This window comes from Hemitrygon akajei, chromosome 10 (assembly GCF_048418815.1).
Source record: "Hemitrygon akajei chromosome 10, sHemAka1.3, whole genome shotgun sequence".
NCBI lineage: Eukaryota > Metazoa > Chordata > Chondrichthyes > Myliobatiformes > Dasyatidae > Hemitrygon > Hemitrygon akajei.
The window spans coordinates 126,805,862-126,832,819 of record NC_133133.1 but is presented as its reverse complement, the minus strand read 5'-3'; the positions used below and the strand labels follow the sequence as shown (position 1 = coordinate 126,832,819).

The 26,958-nt window shown below is 43.0% G+C and overlaps 1 protein-coding gene across 1 annotated transcript in view; it reads left to right on the top strand.

The window, feature by feature from the left end:
• Positions 1 to 26,958, top strand: part of LOC140734666 (uncharacterized) — a 97,042-nt gene that overhangs the window by 5,522 nt on the left and 64,562 nt on the right. The window contains exons 4-7 of the mRNA XM_073058924.1: positions 877 to 983; positions 13,512 to 13,698; positions 20,926 to 21,351; positions 22,773 to 22,828. Coding sequence (XP_072915025.1) covers positions 877 to 983; positions 13,512 to 13,698; positions 20,926 to 21,351; positions 22,773 to 22,828 — 776 coding nt within the window. The remainder of the gene's footprint in view (positions 1 to 876; positions 984 to 13,511; positions 13,699 to 20,925; positions 21,352 to 22,772; positions 22,829 to 26,958) is intronic.

The following is a 26,958-nucleotide window of genomic DNA, read 5'->3' as shown; positions in this document are numbered from 1 at the left end:
TTCCAGCTGTCTCTCTGCTGAGCCATGGGAATGCAGGCCAGGACAGTGTTGTGGATTGTAGAATCTCTTGAGACTCAGGTTCAATCCTGACCCATGTTCTGTTTGTGTAAGGATTGCATCTTCTCCCTTTGACTGTATGAGTACCTTCCAGGTGCTCCAGGTTCCTCCCATATCTCAAAGATGTGTGGGCTGGTGCATTAATTGGCTGAGGTGAACTTTCCCATCTGTGAGTGAGGGGCAGAATCAGGGGCAGTTGATGGGAATACAGGGAGAATTAAATGGGAACAGATGAGACTGCTAATGCTGGAACCTGTAGCTACAAACAAAGTGCTGAAGGAACTCAGTGGGTCAGGCAGCATCTGTGGAGAGATATGAGCAGTTAACATTTTGATTTGATGCCCTGCATCTGAACTTAAAATAATGAAGGTGGATTAAATAATAAGTAAAATGGGATCAGTATAGAATTTGTGTAGATGAATGCTTGAGGCTGGCATTCACTCAGTGGGTTGAAGGGCCATCTCCTTGCTCTATGATGCTGTAACTCCATCCATAAATGAAAGGAAAAGACTCACTGTCCATCTAGCCTGTACCAGGCGATTGGCATCACAACATCTCCAACAGTCACCTAGTGACATCCACACTTCATGACCTTACCTGCTGTTTACTCGGAGGAAATCTCTGGATCTCTTCCTTCTCCCTTCCATTTCACCTTGGCTTGGTTTAAGTTACTGAATGTAATTAGTGGGTTAGCCTCTGGTCACCAGGTGTCTAATAAATCAGAGATTAAGTGTTTCTGTGACTCATGCAAACTACACTTGATCGGTTTAAATCTTTTTATAGTGGAATATAAGCAGGTTGTTGTGACTTTTGTTCTAGATTGTGGTGTCCCCGTCATGCGGCTGAATAAGAAAGAGACTCTCTTTATGTTACTCGCTCTGCACATGGAGGAGTCTCCACTCTGTGAGGAACCAGACCAATGCGAGGTAATTAGAGTAGAAAAATAACACAGTATAAAACTAATCATTTGTATAAAATTTGCTTATCACTATCACAGCAGATTCAGAGAAGCAAACGAAGCTGGCTCACTCCAAACAATAAGAGTAGAAAACTAACATGAAAAGTTGGTATCCATGCATCTCATCTCTATGTAGAGCACAAAACACTGGTCTTAAGTTGGATATAAACTATTGCAAGTGGCTGTAGGTACTATCGGTCTGCAATCCAGGGAGATCTCTCATCAAAACATTATTTATCTGAAACAACTGGTTATTTCATGGCAGGGTTTTACCAGATCTATTCCAATTTAGATTAAATCTTTTCTCTGATCCATTTCGGTATTAGCCAATTATGAAACAAGTCCTCTTCAAAGTGGCCAAGCCACTGCAGTTGTTCAAAATAACTGCCTCATTCTTGACTGCATATGAAGGCCAAAAACAAGTTACTGGAGGAACCAAACCCCTGCTGGGACTTCACCTCCCCTCTGACATCCCCTTCTCCAATGTAGAATGATCTATCCTCAGCAGAGGACTCACCTTTGTACTAAGTTCCTCCAGCAGCTTGTTTTCAAGATCCCAGTAACTGCAGTCTCTTGTGTCTCCATGTTTAAAAGCACCTTGTTCAGTCACATCTGGAAAATCAAGGCTGAATGATGAGGTTGGCCAAGATGTGAGAATTTCTACCAGTTGAGACCAAGCAGTGTAGAGCATTTGTATGCAAGCCACTCTGTATCCAGCTTGTTATTGGAGTAAACTTGGATAGTTCTTTCAAAAATATTTGCGTAAAAATATGAAGAAGTGTGTGTAAACCAGAGATCAGAAAATGGAGTAAAACTAAATGAGATTTTCAATTTTAGTGTGATGTCCAGTGCTAGCATCAAGATGTGTGAGTCATTGGATGGTACTTGAAGTTAAGTTTATTGTCATGTGCTCAAGTCCATTGAGGCACAGGTACAGTGAAAACACCTGTACCAGGCAGGAGCAGTGGCACACAGCACCCTGGTACAGACAACTCACAGATATAAATTATACTTAAAATTATACCATACATTGAAAAAAACTGTGTGGGGGGTAAAAATCCAATCAGAGATGAGTCCATGGTTGTGCAAGAGATGGTCCGCAGTGTTTCATACTGAGATAGGGATAAGGTTGTGCAGTTCTGTTCAAGAAAGTAACTATTACTAAAAGTAGTGGTGTAGGACTTCATTCTTTTGTATCTGCTGCCCGATGGTAGCAGCGAGAATAGGGCATGATCCAGATGGTGGGAATCCTTGACCGATAGATGTTGCCTTCTTAACGGTTTAAGATGGCACTGGTAAAGCTCAGCGACTACTTGCTGGTGGCAAATAAAACAAAGAAAATAACTAAATACTTTATTAATCACACTTTTTCTGGTAAACGATCACTGCAAACAATAGACTGTAACTTTCCCAACACAACATGGCATTTTTGTGGTGGGAACTGAAGTCTCAAAGTTGCAGACCAGTTGCGGCAAGGTGTGTGCGGGCTGAATCGAGGTGGTGGAGTCCGTGCCAGAGAGTGGGGAATAGCTGGTAGGGACTTGAAGGCAATTTGATTCAGCAGGACCGAGGTGAGAAGAGAGGACCACCCGAGGTTTGATCGATTTAAGTGCTGAGCCGAATTGGAAAATTTGGGTACAGGCTGTATTGAGGTGGTAGGGCACTGGTCCGAGAGCATATCGAAGTGGCAGGGCCTGAATCGGAGAGCAAGGAATGACCTGAGGTTTGAACAATTTAAGCATTGGGCCAAATTGAAAAAGGTCAGAGTGTCCGGGCTGGAAGAGAGGGATGGGCCGTTTCAATTGCTGCTCCGCGGGGTTTACTCGACTCTGCACTGAACTTCAGCTCGCTGCTCCAGGAAGTTTATTTGACTCTGCGCTAAACTTCAACTTGCTACTCCGTGAGGTTTATTCGACTGCGCCAAACTGTGGCTGTGGCTTGTAACTATCATCGTGTGGACTCACTTTTATGAACTTCAGTTCTGAATGCTATTTGCTTACTTTTGTTGTTTGCACTTTTTTTTCTGCACATTGGGTGTTTGACGGTCTTTTTTATAAATGGTTTCTATTGGGGTTCTTTGTTTTTAGCTGCCTGTAAGAAAACGAATCTCAAGGTGTATAAAGTATACATATTTTGATAATAAAGTACCTTGAACTTGAACCTCTCGTAGATAATGTCAGTGGTTGGGACGGATGTGCCGGTGTTGCATTGTGCTGTGTTCACTACTTTCTGCAGCCTTATCTATTGCCCAATAATTGTTTTCTATCTAACCTAACTAAGCATTTGTGAAGACTGGAGGTGACAACTGATTTTGGTTTGGTGGATATCACGGCAATACAGGAACATGTCGAGGATATGGTGAAAGAGTCTGCATGTTGTTTGCTCATTCTTCCTATGACTACCTACATGGGGGGGGGGGGAGTTACTTCAGGTTGCTCTGGTTCCAAGAGAGAACAAGTTGCAGGGCTGCAGGGAGACAAGCAAGATGGGAAAGGGACTGGTGACAGCTCTGCTAGGAGCTAGCATGAACACACAGGCTAAATGATCCCTGCAGCAGGAAAGTAAGAGAAGAGTTGTTGCCACATCACAGACTGTTTAACTTCACTTCTCTGTCATATCCATTCAGGATAATGAGGAGAATTGTTGGGTTGATGTTAAAAAACAATGGGGGATATTAGGTTTAGGCTTATCTGGCAGTCTGTCTTTTCTGTTCCTTCTCATTACTTTAATGCCATTCTGGTAGTTTTGATACCCATGCTGTGAAGGTTGATGACTTTAAGCATCTGTGACAGGGGTTCCCAACCTTTTTATGTTATGGACTCCCACCATTGACTGAGGGGCCGTGATCCCCATGTTGGGAACCCCTTATCTAAGGACTTTTCCTGCTTAGGTCTATAGATATCATTTGATAGAGCAAGCATCCTCCATAATCTTCTATCTTCATCTTCTGACACCTGACCTATATGATACCTGACAGACCTTGGCTGGTGACTCAGGTACACAGGAAGTTGGATAGTGTGTTCAAGAGCTGTGATACTTGCTAAGAGTATTGATCAACTGCTTCATATCATGTCATATATTTCAGTGTGGAGATATCTGTACCAGACAAGAGCAGGATATCACACTGCATTTAATCAGCAGAGTGGAATCTACCAACATGGACTGTTAATGTGCATGAGAACCAGGCAGACATAGAAACTGGCAAAGAGAACAAGAGGTTGTGAGTGGTCTGCAGTTTGGACTTGTTGACTAGCGGAACAAGTGTAGGGATACACAGTGGTTGAACTGAATAATAGATTTACTCTGCCTGATTTGCAGTTCACAACTGAAGGAATGTACGAATAAACTCTTCTCAGGCTTCCACCCAGGTACAGATATCCAGTACAGGGTATAATCGAAGTTTCAATGACAAACTCTGATATCTTCTTCAGAGTTTATTCATCATATATGCTGGGAAAGCACCAGATCACTTTTCACTTACCTTACAAACTCCAGATCCTTTTTTGAAGGAATGTGGTTTGTAGGGTGATTCCATCTTTTGGACCATTCAGTTTCACTATTACGATGGTGCACACCTTGGATGTGTCCCTCTCCCAGTCTCTCTGCTCTTATCATCTATGTAGAGGAACTTAGATAGTTCTCTTAAAGGTGGAGATTCATCACATGCAATTAACTCATTAATGTCAATGGTAGGAATGGAGGAGGGTATATGGGATAGGGATCTCTCCAACTGGAATATCCCAGCAGCACAGAACCATACAAAAATATGACCAGTTTACTGCCAAGAAGTGAACCTGGAAGAGAATGAAAAGGGCTTCCTTCAGTCAACCATTTTTAATAACTCCTTTATCCCTTGTGGATCTCCTAAATGCAATCTAGCTGTGCACCATCCCACATATTTATTACTGTTCTTCCATTTCTGATAGTTCTAGTACCTGTATCACTTACATATCTCCCTTCTGCTGCTGTGTATCTTCCTGTCTCTACAGAATAAGGTGAGGGGAGTAGGATGAGTATAAACTGGCAGATGATAGGAGAGAATAAGTGAGGGGGAGGATGTGTCATTGGGGGAGGAGGGGATAATGTAAGGACCTGGGAGGCAATAGGTGGAAAGGGCTTTTGGCTTCAGCCTCCTTCCTTTTCAGTCCTGAAGATGGGTTTCAGCCCAAAACGTCAACTTCATTTCTATCCATAGATGCTGCCTGACCTGCTGAGTTCCTCCAGGATTTTGTGTGTGTTGCACTGCTGTGGGTCTGTAACCTCTGCTCTGCAGATACAGCTCAAAAACTGATTACTGCTTGTACTTTACATTTCAACAGGTTTTTTTTAGGGCTGGTGGACTCTTGTGTGTATTAATACCTGCTACCACTATTCCATTAGCCAGAGAAGATGTCTAATGTCTGAGAATTGCCTCGCACACCCATCTTTGCGTGTCTCCCATCAACCATCTCTTCAGAATCAATCATACCTCATACACCACTGGCTTTGTCATTTCTCTAAATTTATGGATCTTCATTTTGTACTGATCCTTTATCACCAATTCAGAGAGTCACCCATTTATCACCTCTTGTGTATCTCTCATTGAGTAGTCTACAATTCTTAGAGCAACAACTTGACATTCATTCTTTGCTTTTTATGATTCAGAGATAAGCCAATATTGAACAGAATAAAACAGATACGAGGATGTAACCAGGAAGTTAGACAAGGGAGATCCAGTGGATGTAGTGTACCTCGATTTTCAGAAGGCATTTGATAAGGTCCCACATAGGAGATTGGTGGGTAAAATCAGAGCTCATGGCATTGGGGGGAAGATATTGACATGGATAGAAAACTGGTTGGCAGATAGAAAGCAAAGGGTAATGGTGAATGGGTGTTTCTCGGAATGGCAGGTGGTAACTAGTGGGGTGCCACAGGGCTCGGTATTGGGACCACAGCTGTTTACGATTTACGTCAACGATTTAGATGAAGGCATTGAGAATAACATCAACAAGTTTGCTGATGATACTAAGCTGGGTGGCAGTGTGACATGTGATGAGGATGTTAGGAGAATTCAGGGTGACGGATAGGCTGAGTGAGTGGGCAGATACTTGGCAGATGATGTTTAATGTGAATAAGTGTGAGGTTATCCACTTTGGGAGTAAGAACAGGAAGGCAAATTATTATCTGAATGGTGTAGAGTTAGGTAAGGGAGAAATACAAAGAGATCTAGGAGTCTTTGTTCATCAGTCACTGAAGGTGAATGAGCAAGTGCAGCAGGCAGTGAAGAAGGCTAATGGAATGTTGGCCTTTATTACAAAGGGAATTGAGTACAAGAGCAAGGAAATCCTCTTGCATTTGTACAGAGCCCTGGTGAGACCACACCTGGAGTATTGTGTACAGTTTTGGTCTCCAGGGTTAAGGAAGGACATCCTGGCTGTAGAGGAAGTGCAGCATAGATTCACAAGGTTAATTCCTGGGATGTCCGGACTGTCTTACGCAGAGAGGTTAGAGAGTCTGGGCTTGTACACGCTGGAATTAAGGAGATTGAGAGGGGATCTGATTGCAGCATATAAGATTATTAAGGGATTGGACAAGATAGAGGCAGGAAATATGTTCCAGATGCTGGGAGAGTCCAATACCAGAGGGCATGGTTTGAGAATAAGGGGTAGGTCATTTAGGACAGAGTTAAGGAAAAACTTCTTCTCCCAGAGAGTTGTGGGGGTCTGGAATGCACTGCCTCGGAAGGCAGTGGAGGCCAATTCTCTGGATGCTTTCAAGAAGGAGCTAGATAGGTATCTTATGGATAGGGGAATCAAGGGATATGGGGACAAGGCAGGAACTGGGTATTGATAGTAGATGATGGTGGTGCAGGCTCGAAGGGCCGAATGGTCTACTTCTGCACCTATTGTCTATTATCTATTGTCTATAGATAGACATAGAACATGCTGCCAGAAAAAGTGGTTGAGGCAGGTACAATAACAGTATTCAGAAGACACTGGGATACTTATATGGATAGGAAAGGTGTAGAGGGATATGGACATAACACCATCAAATGGGAATAGCTTGGATAGGAATCTTGGTCAATTTGGGCCAAAGGGCCATATTCTGTGCTGTATGAATCTACGATTCTGTCACATGAAATGTCAACGCTATTGATAGTAATGATGCAAGAGACTGCAGGTGCTGGAAATCTGGAGCAAAACACAAAAGAGTGAAGGAACTCAACAGGTCAGGCACCATCAGTGGAGGGATATTTACTATCGACATTTTAGGTTGAACCCCTTCATCAGCACTGGTGGGATTGTGGGGAGATAGCCAATATAAAATCACAGGGCGGGGTGGGGAAGGGCTGGAGCGGGAGCTGACAGCTGATGGGTAGATCTAGATGAGGAGGGTGATAGGCAGGTGAGGGAGAGTGGAGAGTGGGAATGATGCAAGAGGCTGGGAGGTGATAGGTAGAAGTGTTAAAGGGTTGAGAAGGGTTGGAATTTGATTTAATAAAAGGGACAGTGGACCATGGAATAAAAAGAAGGAGGTGGGGATGGGAACCAGTGGGAGTAATATATGGTGACAACCTGGTTCAGATGGAATCAGGGTTAAAAATGCTGATACGGAAAGTTTTAATTCCACTCATTGAATCTTTATTGGATATGGGACTATGCCAGTGGCACCTGATAAAATCATGTCACTCTCCAAGCAAAGAAAGAAGATGAACTTGGAATCTATGGTGGAGACAAATAAATGTTTATTTGAATAGGTTTGTGCTATTGCAAGAGAGGACTTGTTAAAAGGAAGGTATGTCTATCTAATGTCTCCCTGTTTATGTATGTATGTATGAATATATGTATTTATTTATTGAGATAAAGCTTGGAATAGACCCTTCTGGCCCTTCAAGCCATGCTGCCCAGTAACCCCTAATTAACTCTAGCCTAATCACAGGACAACTTGCAATAATGTATTAGCCTACTAACCAATGCATCTTTCAACTATAGAAAGAAACTGAAGCACCCGGAGGAAATCCCGTGCATTTTATGGGGAGGATGTATGAACTCCTTTCAGATGACGTTGGAATTGAACTCCGAATGTCAGTATCCAGAACTGTAATAGCATTGCGGTAACCACTGTGTACCATAGAAGGATATAGAACCATAGAACATTACAGCACAGAAACAGGCCTTTTGGCCCTTCTTGGCTGTGCCGAACCATTTTTCTGCCTATTCCCACTGACCTACACGTGGGCCATAGCCCTCCAAACCCCTCTCATCCATATACCTGTCCAAGTTTTTCTTAAATGTCAAAAGTGAGCCCGCATTCACCACTTCATCTGGCAGCTCATTCCACACTCCCACCACTCTCTGCGTGAAGAAGCCCCCCCAGTGTTCCCTTTAAACTTTTCCCCCTTCACCCTTATCCCATGACTTTTTTTTCCTCCCCTAGCCTCAGTGGAAAAAGCCTGCTTGCATTCACTCTATCTATACCCATCATAATTTTATACACCTCTATCAAATCACCCCTCATTCTCCTACGCTCCAGGGAATAAAGTCCTAACCTATTCAACCTTTCTCTGTAACTCAGTTTCTCAACTCCTGGCAACATCCTTGTAAACCTTCTCTGCACTCTTTCAACCTTATTAATATCCTTCCTGTAATTAAGTGACCAAAACTGCACACAATACTCCAAATTTGGTCTCACCAATGTCTTATACAACCTCACTATTACATTCCACCTCTTATACTCAATACTTTGATTTATAAAGGCCAATGTACCAAAAGCTCTCTTTACAACCCTATCCACCTGTGACTCCACTTTTAGGGAATTATGTATCTGTACTCCCAGATCCCTCTGTTCTACTGCACTCCTCAGTGTCCTATCATTTACCTTGTATGTTCTACCTTGGTTTGACCTACTGAAGTGCAATACCTCACACTTGTCCGCATTAAACTCCATCTGCCATTTTTCAGCCCATTCCTCCAGCTGGTTCAAATCCCTCTGCAAGCTTTGAAAACCTTCCTCACTGTCCAGTACACCTCCAATCTTTGTATCATCAGCAAACTTGCTGATCCAATTTGCCACATTATCATCCAGATCATTGATGTAGATGACAAATAACAATGGACCTAGCACTAATCCCTATGGCACACCACTAGTCACAGGCCTCCACTCAGAGTAGCAATCCTCCACTACCACTTTCTGGCTTCTTCCATTGAGCCAATGTCTAATCCAATTTACTACCTCTCCATGTATATCTAGCGACTGAATCTTCCTAACTAACCTCCCATGCGGGACCTTGTCAAACGCCTTACTGAAGTCCATGTATACAACATCCACTGCCTTCCCTTCATCCACTTTCCTGGTAACTTCCTCGAAAAACTCTGATAGATTGGTTAAACATGACCTACCACGCACAAAGCCAAGCTGACTTTTTCTAATACATCCCTGTCTATCCAAATACTTGTAGATCCTATTTCTTAGCATTCCTTCCAATAATTTACCTACTACGGATATCAAACTTGCCGGCCTATAATTTCCTGGCTTACTTTTTGAGCCTTTTTAAACAACGGAACTACATGAGCTATCCTCCAATCCTCTGGCACCTGACCCATGGATATCGACATTTTAAATATTTCTGCCAGGGCCCCTGAAATTTCACCACTAGTCTCCTTCAAGGTCCGAGGGAATACCCTGTCAGGTCCTGGGGATTTATCTACTCTGATTTGCCTCAAGACAGCAAGCACCTCCTCCTCTTTAATCTGTATAAGTTCCATGACCTCCCTACTTGTTTGCCTTATTTCCATAGACTCCATTCCAGTTTCCTTAGTAAATACAGATGCAAAAAACCCATTTAATATCTCTCCCATTTCTTTTGGTTCCATACATAGCTGACTGCTCTGATCTTCAAGAGGACCAATTTTATCCCTTACTATCCTTTTGCTCTTAACACATCTGACTTCCAATATAACTCGGAGTCCTGCCATGTGCAGAAGTTCGCTGATGACACGGCCATAGTGGGGTGTGTCAGGAATGGACAGGAGGAGGAGTATAGGAAACTGATACAGGACTTTGTGATATGGTGCAACTCAAACTACCTGCGTCTCAATGTCACCAAGACCAAGGAGATGGTGGTGGACTTTAGGAGATCTAGGCCTCATATGGAGCCAGTGATCATTAATGGAGAATGTGTGGAGCAGGTTAAGACCTACAAGTATCTGGGAGTGCAGTTGGACGAGAAGCTGGACTGGACTGCCAACACAGATGCCTTGTGCAGGAAGGCACAGAGTCGACTGTACTTCCTTAGAAGGTTGGCGTCATTCAATGTCTGCAGTGAGATGCTGAAGATGTTCTATAGGTCAGTTGTTGAGAGCGCCCTCTTCTTTGTGGTGGCGTGTTGGGGAGGAAGCATTAAGAAGAAGGACGCCTCACGTCTTAATAAGCTGATAAGGAAGGCGGGCTCTGTCGTGGGCAAAGTACTGGAGAGTTTAACATCGGTAGCTGAGCGAAGGGCGCTGAGTAGGCTACGGTCAATTATGGAAAACCCTGAACATCCTCTACATAGCACCATCCAGAGACAGAGAAGCAGGTTCAGCGACAGGTTACTGTCGATGCAATGCTCCTCAGACAGGATGAAGAGGTCAATACTCCCCAATGCCATTAGGCTTTACAATTCAACCGCCAGGACTTAAGAACTTTTTTTTTAAAGCTATTATTAATGCTTTTTGAGTTAGTGATTTAGATGCATATCATATTATTACTGAGTTAAGTATTGTATGTAATGAGTTTTTGCTACAACAAGTGTATGGGACATTGGAAAAAATGTTGAATTTCCCCATGGGGATGAATAAAGTATCTATCTATCTATCTATCTATCTATCTATCTAGAAGCTCTTAGGATTATCCTTCACCCTGACTGCCAAAGCAACTTCATGTCTTCTTTTAGCTTTCCTGATTTCTTTCTTAAGTATTTTCTTATTCTTTTTATACTCCTCAAGCATCTTATTTCCTCCCTGTTGCCTAGACATTTTACACATCTCTCTCTCCTTCTTTATCAGAGTTCCAATATCCCTTGAGAACCAAGGTTCCTTATTCTTATTCATTTTGCCTTTAACCTTGACAGGAACATACAAACTCTGCACTCTCAAAATTTCTCCTTTGAAGGCCTCCCACTTACCAATCACATCCTTGCCAGAGAACAGCCTGTCCCAATCTACGCTTTTTAGATCTTTTCTCATTTCTTCAAATTTGGCCTTTTTCCAGTTTAGTACTTCAACCCGAGGACCAGATCTTTCTTTATCCATGATCAAGTTGAAACTAATGATGTTATGATCACTGGAACCAAAGTGTTCCCCTACACGCACTTCCGTCACCTGCCCTAACTCATTTCCTAATAGGAGATCTAATATTGCATCCTCCCTAGTTGGTACATCTATATATTAATTTAGAAAACTTTCCTGAACTCATTTCACAAACTCTAACCCATCTAGACCTTTAACAGTATGGGAGACCCAATCAATGTGTGGAAAATTAAAATCCCCTACAATCACAACTTTCTGTCTCTTGCAGTTGTCTGTTATCTCTCTGCAGATTTGCTCCTCCAATTCTCGCTTGTAGAAGAGAGAGTTGTTCCTCGGGAGATGGTGCTTCATAATTATCATAACCGTATCTAGTAGCTCCATCTGCTAAATCATGCCAATCAATGTCTCCATATTCACCTTTGTTCCCTTTTTCAGATCCAAAAGCACATATTATTCCTCGCATTAGGAGAAAAGCCTGCAGCTTTTGAATATGCTTTAAACACTTTGCATGATCTCCAGTGTTACTCGTCCTTTCCTGTGCTGATATCTGAATCACATTCATAGCCGTCTTTAAATCACTGCACTGTTTTCTTAATCCTTCCACTTCATCCTTCGCTAGTGTGGTTGATTCCTCTAGTTTACTTTTCTCTTTAAGTAATTTCTCACACTTCAACTGAAGCTGGTTAATATGCATCAAGTCCATACCTCTCTGACCCTGTAAATCAGTAACCCTTTCTCTAAAGGTTTCTGCCTCCTTTTGGAGCCTTTGGTGTTCTCCTTCTAACCTATCTCACTCGGTTTCAGCTTTATGCTGACCTTTGTTTTCTGACTCTAATCTATGCCGTTCTGCTTTAGCATTTTGTCATAATTCTATCAAATCCTCAATTAAACAACCAACCGCTACTGGTTTTTGTAATTGTTTAAGCTTCCTGCTCGACAGCTTCCCTTGGGCGATTTTCCATAGAGCATCACCAGCAGTTTTCCCTTCACAACCAGGGTGACCGACAAACTCCTCATTTTGTGGCCACTTACCCAACACATATGTCTGGAGGTATCCCCTCCAATCAAAACAATCCAAGTCCTGTGGACTTGCAGAATTTTCTGAATTCTTCATCCTGGGTCGGTAACTGCTAACTCGGTCCCAGATCTCTGTACCTCACCCACGTGGTCCGACTCGAATCTCCCACTGAACAAAGAGATTTATCCTCGAGCCCACCCAGGGACGCCAATTCTGGTACAAGAATCACATCTTGTAATAATGATCAGTGAGGCACAGAGAATCTGTATATACCAACAAGTAACTTTTCTTATTTCAACTAAAAAAGCAGGTGGGTTCACACTCTTGTGTACCTATGTGCTCCCTACTAGAACCCTGACACTCCATGAACAGTCAATGAAGAGAAAAAGATAATACCCGGAAAAGGAGTATATGCTGGCCAGGCGTTCCTCGTGGTCCTGATCTCCGCATGTCCGTGGGGTCCTCCTTATCCGCGATAGTTGGTCTGTGCCTGCTGGAGAGTTATCGCCCCTGTGTACTTGGAGCTTCTGAGTGTATACTGTTCCTCGTCAATTGAACCATTGGCTCTCCATCCCATTGGCTCTGGGTCACCTTCTTACTGGTCATTGTCCAGGGCTACATCTAACATTGTTTCATGGTTCTGCCCACCCCAGTCTTGTGTATTTGTGTCTTTACACTCTGACTGGTCCAAACCAGTTAAATAAGGCAACTCAACCAGAGTCTAATGAGATTACCGATTGCAGGACTGGCATTTTACATAACAGGTAGCTACTCCTGTGAGAATGGTCTCAGGTATGACATGCATATCATGATCTTAACGACAACAGATCTAGTCAGGGCAGACCAGTGCCAAGCACGCTGCAATGCAACATTATCCCAACATAGTCATCTATCTTACTGCAATGCCTGCCCCTCACCTCCAACAATGATGGAGTGATGGGTGTTTTCCAAACCAGGTTTACAGGACCTTTGCTTCAGGATCGATGTGATACAGTTCTGCTTTTATAACTCACAGGGATTCTGGTGTAGCATTTCCTGAGGAAGCAGAGGGCATTATTGGATTGATTTCACCCTGAGCCTTACTACAGCAAGAATAATGATCAGTTTCCATCTATGTGATGCATGGCTGCTGTTGGCCCAGTCTACGTTTACTGTGCATTTTATAGTAACCTTTCTCATTTTTTGTTTTAACTCATGGCTGTCCCCACAGGTTAACAAAACTGGAATTGTTGTGTGTGAGTCTAGTTCTGTGCAGAAGATTGTGGCAATGGATTGCTCCCGGAAGAAGTTACATGCTGCCCAGCTCGTCACCATGCACCTGTCTAAGGCGATCACAGGATGTAACGTGTACCTGTCCAGGAAACCCTGCACAGAGTGTGCAAAGTGTCTAGTTCAAGGCAAGCTCTTAACTTCACTAAATCATTAACCCCAGTGCAGTTCTTTTCCAATGTTCTCCTCTCCCAAAGCTCTGGGTGCTCGATGCCTTGGAGGAGATATCCTTCATATCACAACTAGGTGCCATGTTTCTTTTATAGGAATTGTGAATGCAACCCAGTCCAGCACGAAAACCAGACTTCCCTTCACTGAATCTGTCCACACTTCCTGCTGCCTCGAGAAAGCCGACAACATAATCAAAGATCTCCTCGCTCCCTCTCCCTGGTCATTCCTCTTCTCCCTCTACCATCATGTAAAAGGTACAAAAGCTTGAGAGTTCACTTCATCAGGCTCAAGGACAGTTTCCATCTCACCATTATGAGCCTTGAACGGACCTCTGACATACAAATGATGAACTCTTGATCTCCCAGCCTAGCTCGTTGTGGCCTCATCACTTTAATTGTCTACCTAGACTACACTTTCAGTGCAATTTAAACACAATATTCCATATTCCTGTTTCATTTTTACTATCTTGATATACTTATAAATGGAATGATCTATAAATGGCACACAAACAAAAGCTTTTCACTGTGTCAATAATAATAAACTAGTATGATTGGGGATGAGAATTGTGAGACAATTCTCAGGTTCTGAAGGCTGAAACAGTTGATACAATTATTTTGCCATTTGAATAAAAAGCTAATTCACCATCATAGCATCTCAAAGGATTGTTGCAGATTTCTTACCTTCACAAGCCCATCACTAAAAGTTCCAAACTTTTATACAAACACATCTTTTATCGTATTCTGGCAAGCTTTCCTGAGGCTGTTTCAAATCATCACTGCATTCTAGTGCTTTGCCTTTATCCTTCCTCCTGGTGTCTATCTCCCCACTGCCTCAATACCCATCTGTTTATATAACATTGTTCATTGTGCTCTTGTTCAGAATCACAATATGATTTACTGTCACTGACATGTGACATGAAATTTGTTGTTTTGCAGCAGCAGTACAGTGCAAAAATCTATAAATCACAAAAGTAAATAAGTAGCACAAATAAAAAGGAATAATGAGGTATTAATGAGGAATAATGGTTCATCAATTGTTCAGGAACCTGATGGCAGAGGGGAAGAAGCTGTTCCTGAAGTGTTGAGCTTGGGTCATCGGGCTCCTAGACGTCCTCTCCAATAGTATTAATGAGAAGAGGACATGTCCTGAATGGTGAAGTTCCTTAATGATGTATGCCGCCTTCTTGAGGTAGCTCCTTTTGAAGATATCCTCGATGGAGGGCGGGGTTGCACTAGTAATGGAGAAGGCTAAGTCTACAACCCTCTGCAGCCTCACAATCCTGTGCATGCAACTGTCAGAATGCTCTCTATGGTACATTCTGTAGAAATTTGTAAGAGTCTTTGGTGACATACCAAATCTCCTGAAACTGCTAATGAAGTATAGCTGATGTTGTGTCTTCATTATGATTGTATCAATGGGTTGGGCCCAGAATAGATCCTCTGAGATGTTGAAACCAAGGAATTTGAAGCTGCTTACTCTTCCCAGCACTGACCCCTCAATAAGGACTGGCTTGTGTTCTCTAATTCCCCTTCCTGAAGTCCACAATTAATTCCTTGGTCTTGATGCTGACTGCAAGGTTGTTGTTGTGATGCCACTCAACCAGCCAATCTATCTCACTCCTATAAGCATGTATCCTTGCATTACGTCTGTGTTAATAGTCTCTTTCTCCATCTGGTACTGGACTGACGAGAAGGCAGATGTATGGGATTGAGTAGGATCAGGGATCAGACATGATGGAATGGCAAAGCAAACTAAATGGGCTGAATGGCCTAATTCTGCTCCTATATCTTATGGTCTTGTGGCTTTATGGTCAATCCCGCAGCTACAATTTCACTACCCCATGCCCTTAAAACACATCCATCTTCAAAACGACCCTCGTCACTTGAACACCTTCCTTGTCCGTTCTGCACTCTTGATGTTGACTCACCAAAAAGCTCAACCACTAGGGTCCATAAGTCCATAAGACATAGGAGCAGCAATAGGCCATTCAGCGCATCAAGTCTGCTGTGCCACTCCATCATGACTGATCCCGGATCCCAATCAAACCCATACACCTTCTCGCCATATCCTTTGATGCCCTAACCACTTAGGAAATGATGAACTTCCTCCTTAAATATACGGACTTGGGCTCCACCGCAATGTGTGGCAGAGCATTCCACAGATTTACTACTCACTGGCTAAAAAAAAATAAATTACCTCCTCACCTTAGGTCTGTAAGGTCAACCCTCAATTTTGTGGCTATGCCCTCTAGTTGTGGATACTCCCACCATAGGAAACACCCTCTCCACATCCACTTTATCTAGTCCTTTCAACATTCGGTAGGTTTCAATGAGTTCCCCCCACATTCTTTTAAATTCCAGTGAATACAGGTCCAAAGCTGACAAACACTCCTCATTTGTTAACCCCTTATAGACAATAGACAGTAGGTGCAGGAGTAGGCCATTCGGCCCTTCTAGCCAGCACCACCATTCACTGTGATCATGGCTGATCATACACAATCAGTACCCCGTTCCTGCCCTCTCCCCATATCCCTTGACCCCGCTATCTATAAGAGCTCTATCTAACTCTCTCTTGAATGCATCCAGAGACTTGGCCTCCACTGCCTTCTGGGGCAGAGCATTCCACATATCCACCACTCTCTGGGTGAAAAAGTTTTTCCGCATCTCTGTTCTAAATGGCCTACCCCTTATTCTTAAACTGTGGCCTCTAGTTCTGGACTCACCCATCAGCGGGAACATGCTTCCTGCCTCCAGTGTGTCCAATCCCTTAATAATCTTATATGTTTCAATCAGATCCCCTCTCATCCTTCTAAATTCCAGTGTATACAAGCCCAGTCGTTCCAATCTTTCAACATATGACAGTCCCGCCATTCCGGGAATTAACCTTGTGAACCTACGCTGCACTCCCTCAATAGCAAGAATGTCCTTCCTCAAATTTGGAGACCAAAACTGCACACAATACTCCTGGTCTCTCCAGGGCCCTGTACAGCTGCAGAAGGACCTCTTTACTCCTATACTCAATTCCTCTTGTTATAAAAGCCAGCATGCCATTAGCTTTCTTCACTCCTTCATTCCTTTCCTAGAATTATCCTCGTGAACCTCCTCTGGACTCTCTCCAATGACAACACATACTTTCTGAGATATGAGGCCCAAAACTGTTGATAATACTCCAAGTGTGGCCTGACTAGTGTCTTATAAAGCCTCAGCATTATCTCCTTGCTTTGATATTCTATTCCCCTTGAAATAAATGCCAACATTACATTTGTCTTCTTTACCACACACTCAACCTATAAATTAACCTTTTGGGAGTCTTGCACGAAGACTCTGATGTCCCTCTGCACCTCTGATGTTTGAACCTTCTCCCCATTTAGATAATAATCCGCACTATTGTTCCTTTTACGAAAATGCATTATCATACATTTCCCAACACTGTATTTCATCTGCCACTTTTTTGCCCATTCTTCCAGTTTGTTTAAGTTCTGCTGCAATCGCATTGCTTCCTCAGTAATACCTACCCCTCCACCTATCTTTGTATCATCTGCAAACTTTACCACAAAGCCATCAATTCTACTATCTAAATCATTGACAAACAATGTGAAAAGTAGCAAGGTCCCAATATTGACCTCTGACCCACAAGTCACCAGCAGCCAATCAGAAAAGCCCCCTTTTATTCCCATTCGCTGCATCCTGCCTGTCAGCCATTCCGCTATCCATGCCTGTATCTTTCCTGTAACGTCATAGGTTTTTAACTTGTTAGCGGCCTCATGTGTGGTGCCTTATCAAATGCCTTCTGAAAATCCAAGTAAATGGCATCCACTGCCTCTCCTTCGTCCACCCTGCACGTTACTTCCTTGAAGAACTCCATCAGATTTGTCAGGCAAAATTTCCCTTTACTGAAACTGTGCTGATTTTGACTTATTTTATCATTAATCTCCAAGTACCTCAAAATCTCGTCATTAATAATAGACTCCAACATTTTCCCAACCACAAAGGTTAGGCTAATTGGCCTATAATTTCCTTTCTTTAGCCTTCCTCCCTTCTTAAAGAGTGAAGTGACATTTGCAGTGTTCCAGTCTTCTGGGATCATGCCAGAATCAAGTGATTCTTGAAAGATCATGACCAATTCATCTGTTATCTCTTCAGTAACCTCCCTCAGGACTCTGGGATGTAGTCCATATGGCCCAGGTGACTTACCCACCTTAAGATCTTTGACTTTACCTAGTACTTTTTCCTTTGTAATATCAATGGTATTCACTCCTGCTCCCTGACACTCAGAGACCTCTGGCACTTTGCTAGTGTCTTCTACAGTGAAGACAGATGCAAGTACCCATTAAATTCATCTGCCATTTCTTTGTTCGCCATTACTATCTCACCAGCATCAGTTTCCAGTGGTCCAATATCAACTCTCACCTCACTTTTACTCTATATAACTGAAAAAAAAACTTTTGGTATCCTGCTTTATACTATTGGCTAGTCTGCCCTCATATTTCATCTTTTCCCTTCTTATAGCTCTTTTAGTTGGATTTTAAAAGCTTCCCAATCATCCAACTTCCCACTCAACTTTTACTACCTAATATGCCCTTTCCTTGGCCTTTATGCAGCCCTTAGCTTCCTTTGTCAGCCACAGTTGCCTACCCCTGCCATTTGAGAACTCCTTTCTCTGTGAGACATGTATATCCTGTGCCTTGTGAACTAATCCCAGAAACCTCAGCCATCTCTGCTCTGCCGTCATCCCCACCAATGTTCTCCTCCAATCCACCTGGGCAAGTACCTCTCTCATCCCTTTGTAATACCCTTTATTCCATTGTGACACAGGTACATGTGAGTTCTACTTCTCCATTCTACTTCCAGTATGAATTCAATCATATTATTCCTGCCTCCTAACGGTTCATTTACATTAAGCTCCCTAATAAGATCTGGGTCATTTCACAACAGCCAATCTAAGATAGCCTTTCCCCAAATAGGCTCAAGCACAAGCTGCTCTAAAAAACCATCTTGTAGGCATTCAATAAATTCCCTCTCTCGCGATCTGACACCAACCTGATTTTCTCAATGCCCTTGCATTTTGAAGCCCCCCCATTAAGCCTGATTTATATTTGTGCATACGAGCTACACCATAGACCTGATTTATACTTATGCGTAGCCCTATGCCGTAGCGAGCATGCGTTGTTGTGTCTGCGTTGCTCTGCAATTCACTGCCAAAATGCTAGTTGGCGGTGGGGTTTCTATGCCACTGTGTTGAGTTTCTTCATGAGAGACATGGACGAGGAAATGCATTTCAAATATTTTCGGATGCCGACAGGTAGATTTGATGATTTGGTTCATTGTCTCCAACAATTTATTTTGCATCAGTGTACAGACATGGCGGAGAAAAGCAACCAGAAATGCATAGGAGGAAATGCGATGCTACCAAGCAGACCAATCACAGTTGTTGTGGTCTGTGTCACCGCCATGTGTGAGTTACTTTTTTGGGGAGGTGCACATCACCCTACGGCGTAGGGTACACAGTACCTACAACGTACATTTGAGGTAGAAATACAAATCAGGCTTTACAATTGTGTCATTACCCTTATTACATGCCTTCTCCAGCTCCCTTTGTGATCTCAACCCCACATCTTGGCTACTATTTGGTCTATATATGATTCCCTTACCCTTGCAGTTTCTTTACTCTACCCACAATGATCCAACATTCTCTGACCCTATGTCACCTCTTTCTAAAAATGTAGTTCCATCTTTTACAAACAGAGCCACACCACCATCTATGCCTTCCCGTCTGTCCTTTTGATACAAAGTATATCCTTTGATGTTAAGCTCCCAACAATGGCTTTCTTTCAGCCACAACTCAGTGATGCCCACAATGTCATAGCAACCAATCTCTAACTGTGCCACGTGCTCGTCCACCTTATTCTGAAAGCTATGTGCATTTAAATACAACTCCTTCAGTCCTGAGTTCTTCACACTTTTGAATTTTGCCTCTGTAGTACAATTTAACTCTGCTCTGTCAGCATTTGTACCCAATCATTGGCTTGTCCTTCCTTACATTCAAGTTACACCCATCATCTACTTGTAAATCTGCTGGCTCATCCTCAGCTCTATCATTCAGGTTTCCATCTCCCTGCCATATTAGTTTAAACCACTCCCAACATCTCTAGTAAATCTACCTACAAGAATATTTTTCCCCCTCGGATTCAGGTGCAACCCGTCCCTTTTGTACAGGTCCTTACAATGTTCCTTATGTCAGCATCCTCCCTAGAATAACACCACTGGAATTGCATTTTTCCACCATCAAGCCGCTGGCTTCTCAGCTTGAAGTGTTCTGTGCTCCCAGATCTGCAGCTTTCAATGTATTCAATCTTTGCCACATCACACCCTCAGTCTGCCCATCTTTCTCACTGATCCTTACTTTCAAAGGGCAGACTTACAACTGGTAAATTGGTAAATTAGTTTATATTGTCACATGCACCAGTACAGTGAAAAACATTGTTCTGCATACCATCCATGCAGTTTATTTCATTACATCAGTACAAGGAAAAATAATAACAATGCAGAATAAATTATAAATGGTTGCAGATAAGGAGCATTGCCAACAATGGATAAGGTGCAAGGTCATTATGAGGTAAATTGTGAGGTCAAGAGTCCACATTATCATAATAGGAAACTGTTCAGTAATCTTAAAACAGCAATATAGAATCTGTTCTTGATCCTGGTAGTTCATGCTTTCAGTCTCTTGTATCTTCTGCCCAATGGCAAGGAGAAGAGATGATGTCTGGGGTGGGTGCGGGTCTATGATTATGTTACCTGCTTTAACAAGACAGTGATAAATGTAAACAAAGTCCATTGAGTGGAGGCTCAACAGATTTCTTACTTATTTCAGTACCAACTAAGAATATTCATCTCAGTGTGTCCATGCTGACTTCCATAAGAGCAATCCCATATCTTATCCCTTCTCCCTGTGGCCTTGCAACTTATTCTCTCCCACACCCCCTTTTGTTTCCTTTCTAGCAGCAGTTAATTTATAAAACAAATGGAAACTCCTGGGATTTACATTATAGTTAGTAAATTGATTTGCTTTGAAATGAAGTACTTATCATTCCTGTGCTTGTTTATTTATTTAAAACTATGGATTCATTTTTAGTTTAATAAACCATCTAACCTTAAGAACTGTTGTTTGCTCATTCATTCTAGGAGGGGTTCAGTCCGTATTTTTCTGGCCCAAGGAGCCTGAATTTAAGCAGATGAACAAAAAATATAAGGAAGACCTTAATAACGTCAACCAAATCTTCCGAAGCAGCAGCACCTTTATGCAGCCCTATGTGCCACCCATTGATGACAAGCTAACTGACATAATCTGCCAGCGTACTCGCAGACAGAAATGTAAAGAATGTAGGAATTCCATCCTAAAGACCAGCTTGGAAAAAGAGATGGTAAAATATTGGAAAGACTGTGACTTGCCTGTCTCATCAAGCAAGGAATGCATAATAGCCTCTGCACTCCAGAGCTATACTGCACTCCTGAACTGTAACCATGGCACTTTCACTGAAACTGAGGAATTGTCCCTGGACCATGTTACTCACTCATTGCAACTTTGCTTCCTCATGGCTGCTCGATCAGGTTTGTTACTGAGTCAAAATTCTGTATAGTATTATTGGCATCAGCATAATGTATCTTGATATCGGTATTGGAATCGGTTTATTATGTCACATGTACCAAGATAAAGTGAAAAACTTGTCATATATTGTTCATAATGATTAGGTCATTTCACAGTCCATTGATGTAGTAGAAGATAAAGCAATAACTGAGTTGATGGTCAGCGAGGAGGAGATATTATCACCAATCCACACAGATTGTGGTCTTCTGGTTAGGAAGTCGAGGATCCAATTGCAGAGTGAGGTACAGAAGCCCAGGTTCTGTAACTTCTCAATTAGGATTGCGGGAATGATGGTGTTAAACGTTGAGCTATAGTTGATGAACAGCATCCTGACACAGGTGTTTGTATTGCCCACGTGGTCTAAGGCCGCGTGAAGAGCCATTGAGTTGCGTCTGCTGTTGACCTATTGTGGTGATAGACAAATTGCAGTGGGTCCAGATCCTTGCTGAGGCAGGAGTTTGGTCTAGTCATGACTCAAGCATTTCATCACTGTAGATGTGAGTGCTACGGAGCAATAGTCATTAAGGCAACTCACAATATTCTTCTGGTATAATTGTTGCCTTTTTGGAGCAAGTGAGAACTGCCGCCCATAGCAGTGAGAGATTGAAAATGTCCTTGAATACTCCCACCAGCTGGTTGGCACAAGTAGTCAGAGCCTTACCAGATACTCCCATCTGCCCTTCCCCACCTCCCAAACTTGGTTCCATTCTCACCTCCCTCTCCTATCTTTTGTGGCTCTTTGTCACATCCATCGATCACCACCCTGCCTGACCCCATTTCCACCCTCCCCTGCTCCATCAGAAAATCACCCCTCCTCATTTGGATCCACCTATTGCAGTTCAGCTCTTGCTACCCTTCCACTCCACTTCAATGGACCCTTTTATACTGGCTATCTCCCTTCTGTCTTTCAGTCCAGATGAAGGGCCTCAACCCAAAACATGACTGTCCATTTCCCTCCATTGTTGCTGCTCCACCTGCTGCGTTCCTCCAGCAGTTTAATTGTTGCTTCAGATTCCAGTCTCTTGTGTCTCCATCACTTACCTAAAGCTAGGTTACGGACCCACATTTTAGATCCAGAGATCATTTCAATTTTACTTTCCATATCCTTCCATCATGAATTTTAAACTTAGCCTGTAAAGTTTTTAGCTCTCAATTTAGTTGTATGAATTACTGCTCAGGAACTTTTCTGACCTGTTGAGCAAAGCAAGAAGGATGAATGTGAAGAAATCAGTATGAACTTGAAAAGCTGAAGGGCCTGGTTCAATGTTTCATGACTCTCTCAGGACCACATACAGGCCACTGGCATTGTTAAAAGCAGAAAAAAAACAAAAACAGAGCAAGAACATCTGGCACCAACTCTAACAATTTTAAACTTCTTATCTAGATGATCCAAAAAATGGTATTGGAGCAATAATCTATGACAAGCAGAAGCAGTACATTGTGAGTAAAACTTAACACCTTGGTTTATTAACTTTTGGGATCTCGGTGAAATGGGCAAAGTTTGTGTTTCTTTCCCTTCCAAACAACACCTGAGAAAGGGAGGGCAAGCCTCTCCTTGAACTCCTGCTGATCACCTGGTAAAGACATAACTGTGGTACTTTTGTGTTGGGAATTCCAGCATTTTGGCTCAGACACAATGACCAGTGACAGATTTCAAAGTCGAGTTGGTATTGGGTGGGGGTGTAATAAGGGTGAGGGATGAGGTGGGGCAGGAGTTCTTGAAGCTGACGTGTTCCCATCTTCTTGCTGCCCTTGTCCATCTAGGTGGTGCAGCATGTATTGGCCAAAGAATCACAAATTTATACGGCATCAAAACAGACCCTTCAGCCTAACTCATGCATGCTGGCTGAATTACTGACCTAAACTAATCCCATTTGCCTGCATTTGGCTCGTACCCCCCTAAACATTTCCTGTCCATTATCCTATCTGAGTGACATTTAATTGTTCTTATTGTACCTGCTCTCCCACTCCCTCTGATAGCTCATTCTACATTCCACATACCTGCCACCCTCGATGTAAAATGTTCCCTTTCAGGTTCCCCTTAAAATTTTTCCCCTTCCCATCTTTTACCTATTTCTAGTAGTTTTAGACTCCCTCACTCTGGGAGAAGTACTTGTCCTTAACTACCAGCCCATGAACCTTCGCATCCAGTATGTCATTCTCTGCGACTTCCACCATCTTCAACAGGATCTTGCCACCAAACACATTTTATTTGACTCCACTCACTGCAAGGATCGCTCTCTCCATGATTGCCTTGTCAATTCGTCCCTCCCCATTGATCTCTCTCCTGACACAACCCCTACAAGTGGAGGAATTGTACACCTGTCCATTCACCTCCTCCCTGACTGAAACAGGTGAGGCAACACTTCACCTGTGAGTCTTTCGGGATCATCTACTGTATCCAGAGCTCCAGGTACAGCCTGTTCTACATCAGTGAGACCCAATATAGATTGGGGGACCACTTTTTGAGCAATTTCATTCCATCCACAACAAATAGAATTTCCCTGTAGCCAACCATTTTAATTCCAATCCCATTCCCATTCCAACATATTGGTCCATGGCCTCTTTTACTGCTGCAATGAGGCCACTCTCAGGTTGGAGGACTAACATCCCCAGATTCTGACTCTGTATCTTCCAACTTGATGACATGAACATTGATTTCTCTAACTTCCAGTAATTTCTCCCCCTCCCCCTCTCTCTTTTTCCATTCCACATTCTGACTCCCCTCTTACCCCTTATCTTCTCATCTGCTTATCACTTCCCTCTGGTGCCCCTCCTTTCACTTCTCTCACAGTCCACTCTACTCTCCAATCAGATTCCTCCTTCTTCGGCACTTTAGCTTTTCCACCTATCATCTCCTAGCTTCTCACTCCGACCCCAACCCCCACACTCCCAACTTCTTTTTCTGACTTCTTCCCCCTTCCTTTCAAGTCCTGATAAAGGGTCACAGCCCAATACATCAACTTTTAATCCTTTCAATGGATGCTGCCTGACCTGCTAAGTTCCAACAGCATTTTGTTCTGTGTTACCCTAGATTTCCAACATCAGCAGAAGTTCTTGTTTTTCTGATACTAATTGCTACGTTTGATTTTCTATATCTCCATAATCTCCCATGTTTCAGGATAAAAAAGCCCCAGCCTTTCCATCCTCTCTCCCAGCTAAACATTTTAATTCACTCTATTTTATGTATTACCTTGTAATACACAACAAATTTCCCAGTCATCTTGGTGCACAGGAAACAGGACACTGGTCAATTTGAAGGAAGTACAGGAAACAGGGTTCCAGTGAGTTCAACAAAACTGGTGAGTAGGAAGAGTATGTAATAAACATTACCCGGTCAGCCAGATAGCATGACATTGAGATTTTGGAATGATCAGATAGCTGATTTTTGGTGTTGTCTATGTGGCCCGTTTACACAACTATGTTATTAATAAAAATGCTGGAGACGGGAACTAAGTTTCATGGTTCCTTACTGGTAGAGTCTGAACTTGGCACACACATACAGATCAATTCTCGCCTAATAGCGCATGCAACAACATGTTACTGTTACGAACCCCATAACTGGGTCACTTACCAGCTGTTACGTAACCCCGTAACCAGGTAACTTACCAGCAAAGATAGCGGGATCAGCTGAGTCGGATGCTACTATTTTCAAACGTTTTATTCAAAAAGGGGCATAAGCGTATGGTTAATACAAAACATTCAGATCATATACATCGTCAAAACTCAATCTAAAACACCGGTGTAATAATAATCAATCAGAAATAAGCTCTATAGTTGTCTAGAGGTAATACTGAGTCCAATTGAAATATAAAGAGTCACTCAGAAGTTTGCAGGCTTTTCCCTTTTGGGAACCGCTGGGGTTTTCACGTTGTAGAGAGAGAGAGATGATTTAGAAAGCATAAACACTTGCCCGTTGTCTTTGCAGAGCAAATCCTTGGAATCAGGGAAGCAGGCTTCCCCGTTGTTAGTTAAAAGCAGTCTTTCGTTGGTTCTAGCCACAGATTCAACATTTGGAATCTAACGCACGTGGCTTCCTTCAAAATGGCTTCCCGCTCCCACGGGAATCGGTATCGTGCTTCCTTGGTGTCTCCTTGGTGCGTCTGAGGGTTTCCCCCCCTCAGACCCTCCTTTATACTTCTTCACGGGATCGCAGGTGTCAATCAGGTTGCAGGTAATGCGATCTCTCTCTCAACCAGCCCACTTTGCCCGAGGGCTTTTCACATGGTCTCCATGAGACAATAGTCAATGTCGCCTTTATTCTGCTTCTTGGGAGAACGTGTTCTTCCGCACGTCTCTCTCTCTCTCTCCCATTTTCCTGTGTCTATTCAGCACGTCTCTTTCTCTCTTGGGTCAGTTGACCCCCCCTTGACTAGGGCTCTTGCGATTCTCACAAAGGAGGGGGCCGAGGGCATAACACAGCAAAGATGGAGAGGTCCGCTGAAGTCTGATGGTACTATTTTTAAACGTTTTTTATTTATAAAGGGGCACAAAAGTAAGGTTAATACAAACATTCAGATAATATACGTCATCAATACTCAATCTAAAGCACGGGTATAGTAGTAATCAACAACAAGAAGTAGCTCTATCGTTTGTCTAGGGGTAAAACTATTGTCCGATGGAAATATAAAAGTCTCGCCAGTTCATGAAGGCTTTTAGCCGTTTGAGGGACCGCTGGGTGTTGACGGGTTGGAGAGAGAAAATAAACTTGCCAGCCTTTTGGACTCAAAGCGTTGAATCGGGAACGTGAGTTCCCCGTTGTCAGTTCAGAATCCTTTTCGGGGTTATCAGCCACGCGTGTCCCAAGCTAGGGGAACCGAATCACACGTGGCTCCCGAACAGCTTCCCGTCCTTACGGGAGCGATGAGCGATGGTGTCTCCGTCTGGTGCGTCGCTGGAGCACTGCCTCCTGCAGTCTCCTTTTTATCATGACTGGCAGATTTGAAAATGTCAATCAAGGTAGGGTGAAACAATCCCCACCCCACATTGCCCGAGGGTGTCCATGTCCCTGATAGCTGGCACGTACTATAGAGTTGCCATTCACACAGGTGCCTCTAAGAACAATGGTCAAATCCGTTGCATTGTCTCTCATTTCCTGGGTCCAAGACCCGAATTAATAGCGATCTTGCGATTCTCCGGAAGGAGGGGGCTGGTCCCGCACCCTTCAGCCCCTCAGAGCTGTGGTACATTCATAACATTACTAAAACATAAAGTAGTCCTTATTATAATGTAGGCTATACGGTACTCTCCTCCCCTTTTATTTTAATAGTGTATCAACTGTTTTTGTACTGGGGCACTATGCTAAACAAATACCTTTACTCTTAACATACAAACACCTACCATTTGGTTACAAATTATAAAAAAAGAAACTTAATATCAAATTATAACAAGCCTTTTTCTTTTTTTTTACTTTTGGTCTAAGACCCATTTATAACTCATGTCTCTGGGGAGGTCTTCTCTGCCTCTCCGGGTAATGTCTGACTGAAACATTTGCTTTGGGGAATGAGTCTCCACAGGTACATCAGGTGGGTCCTCAGCACTGATGACAGGCTTATCTGTTGATGAGGCTG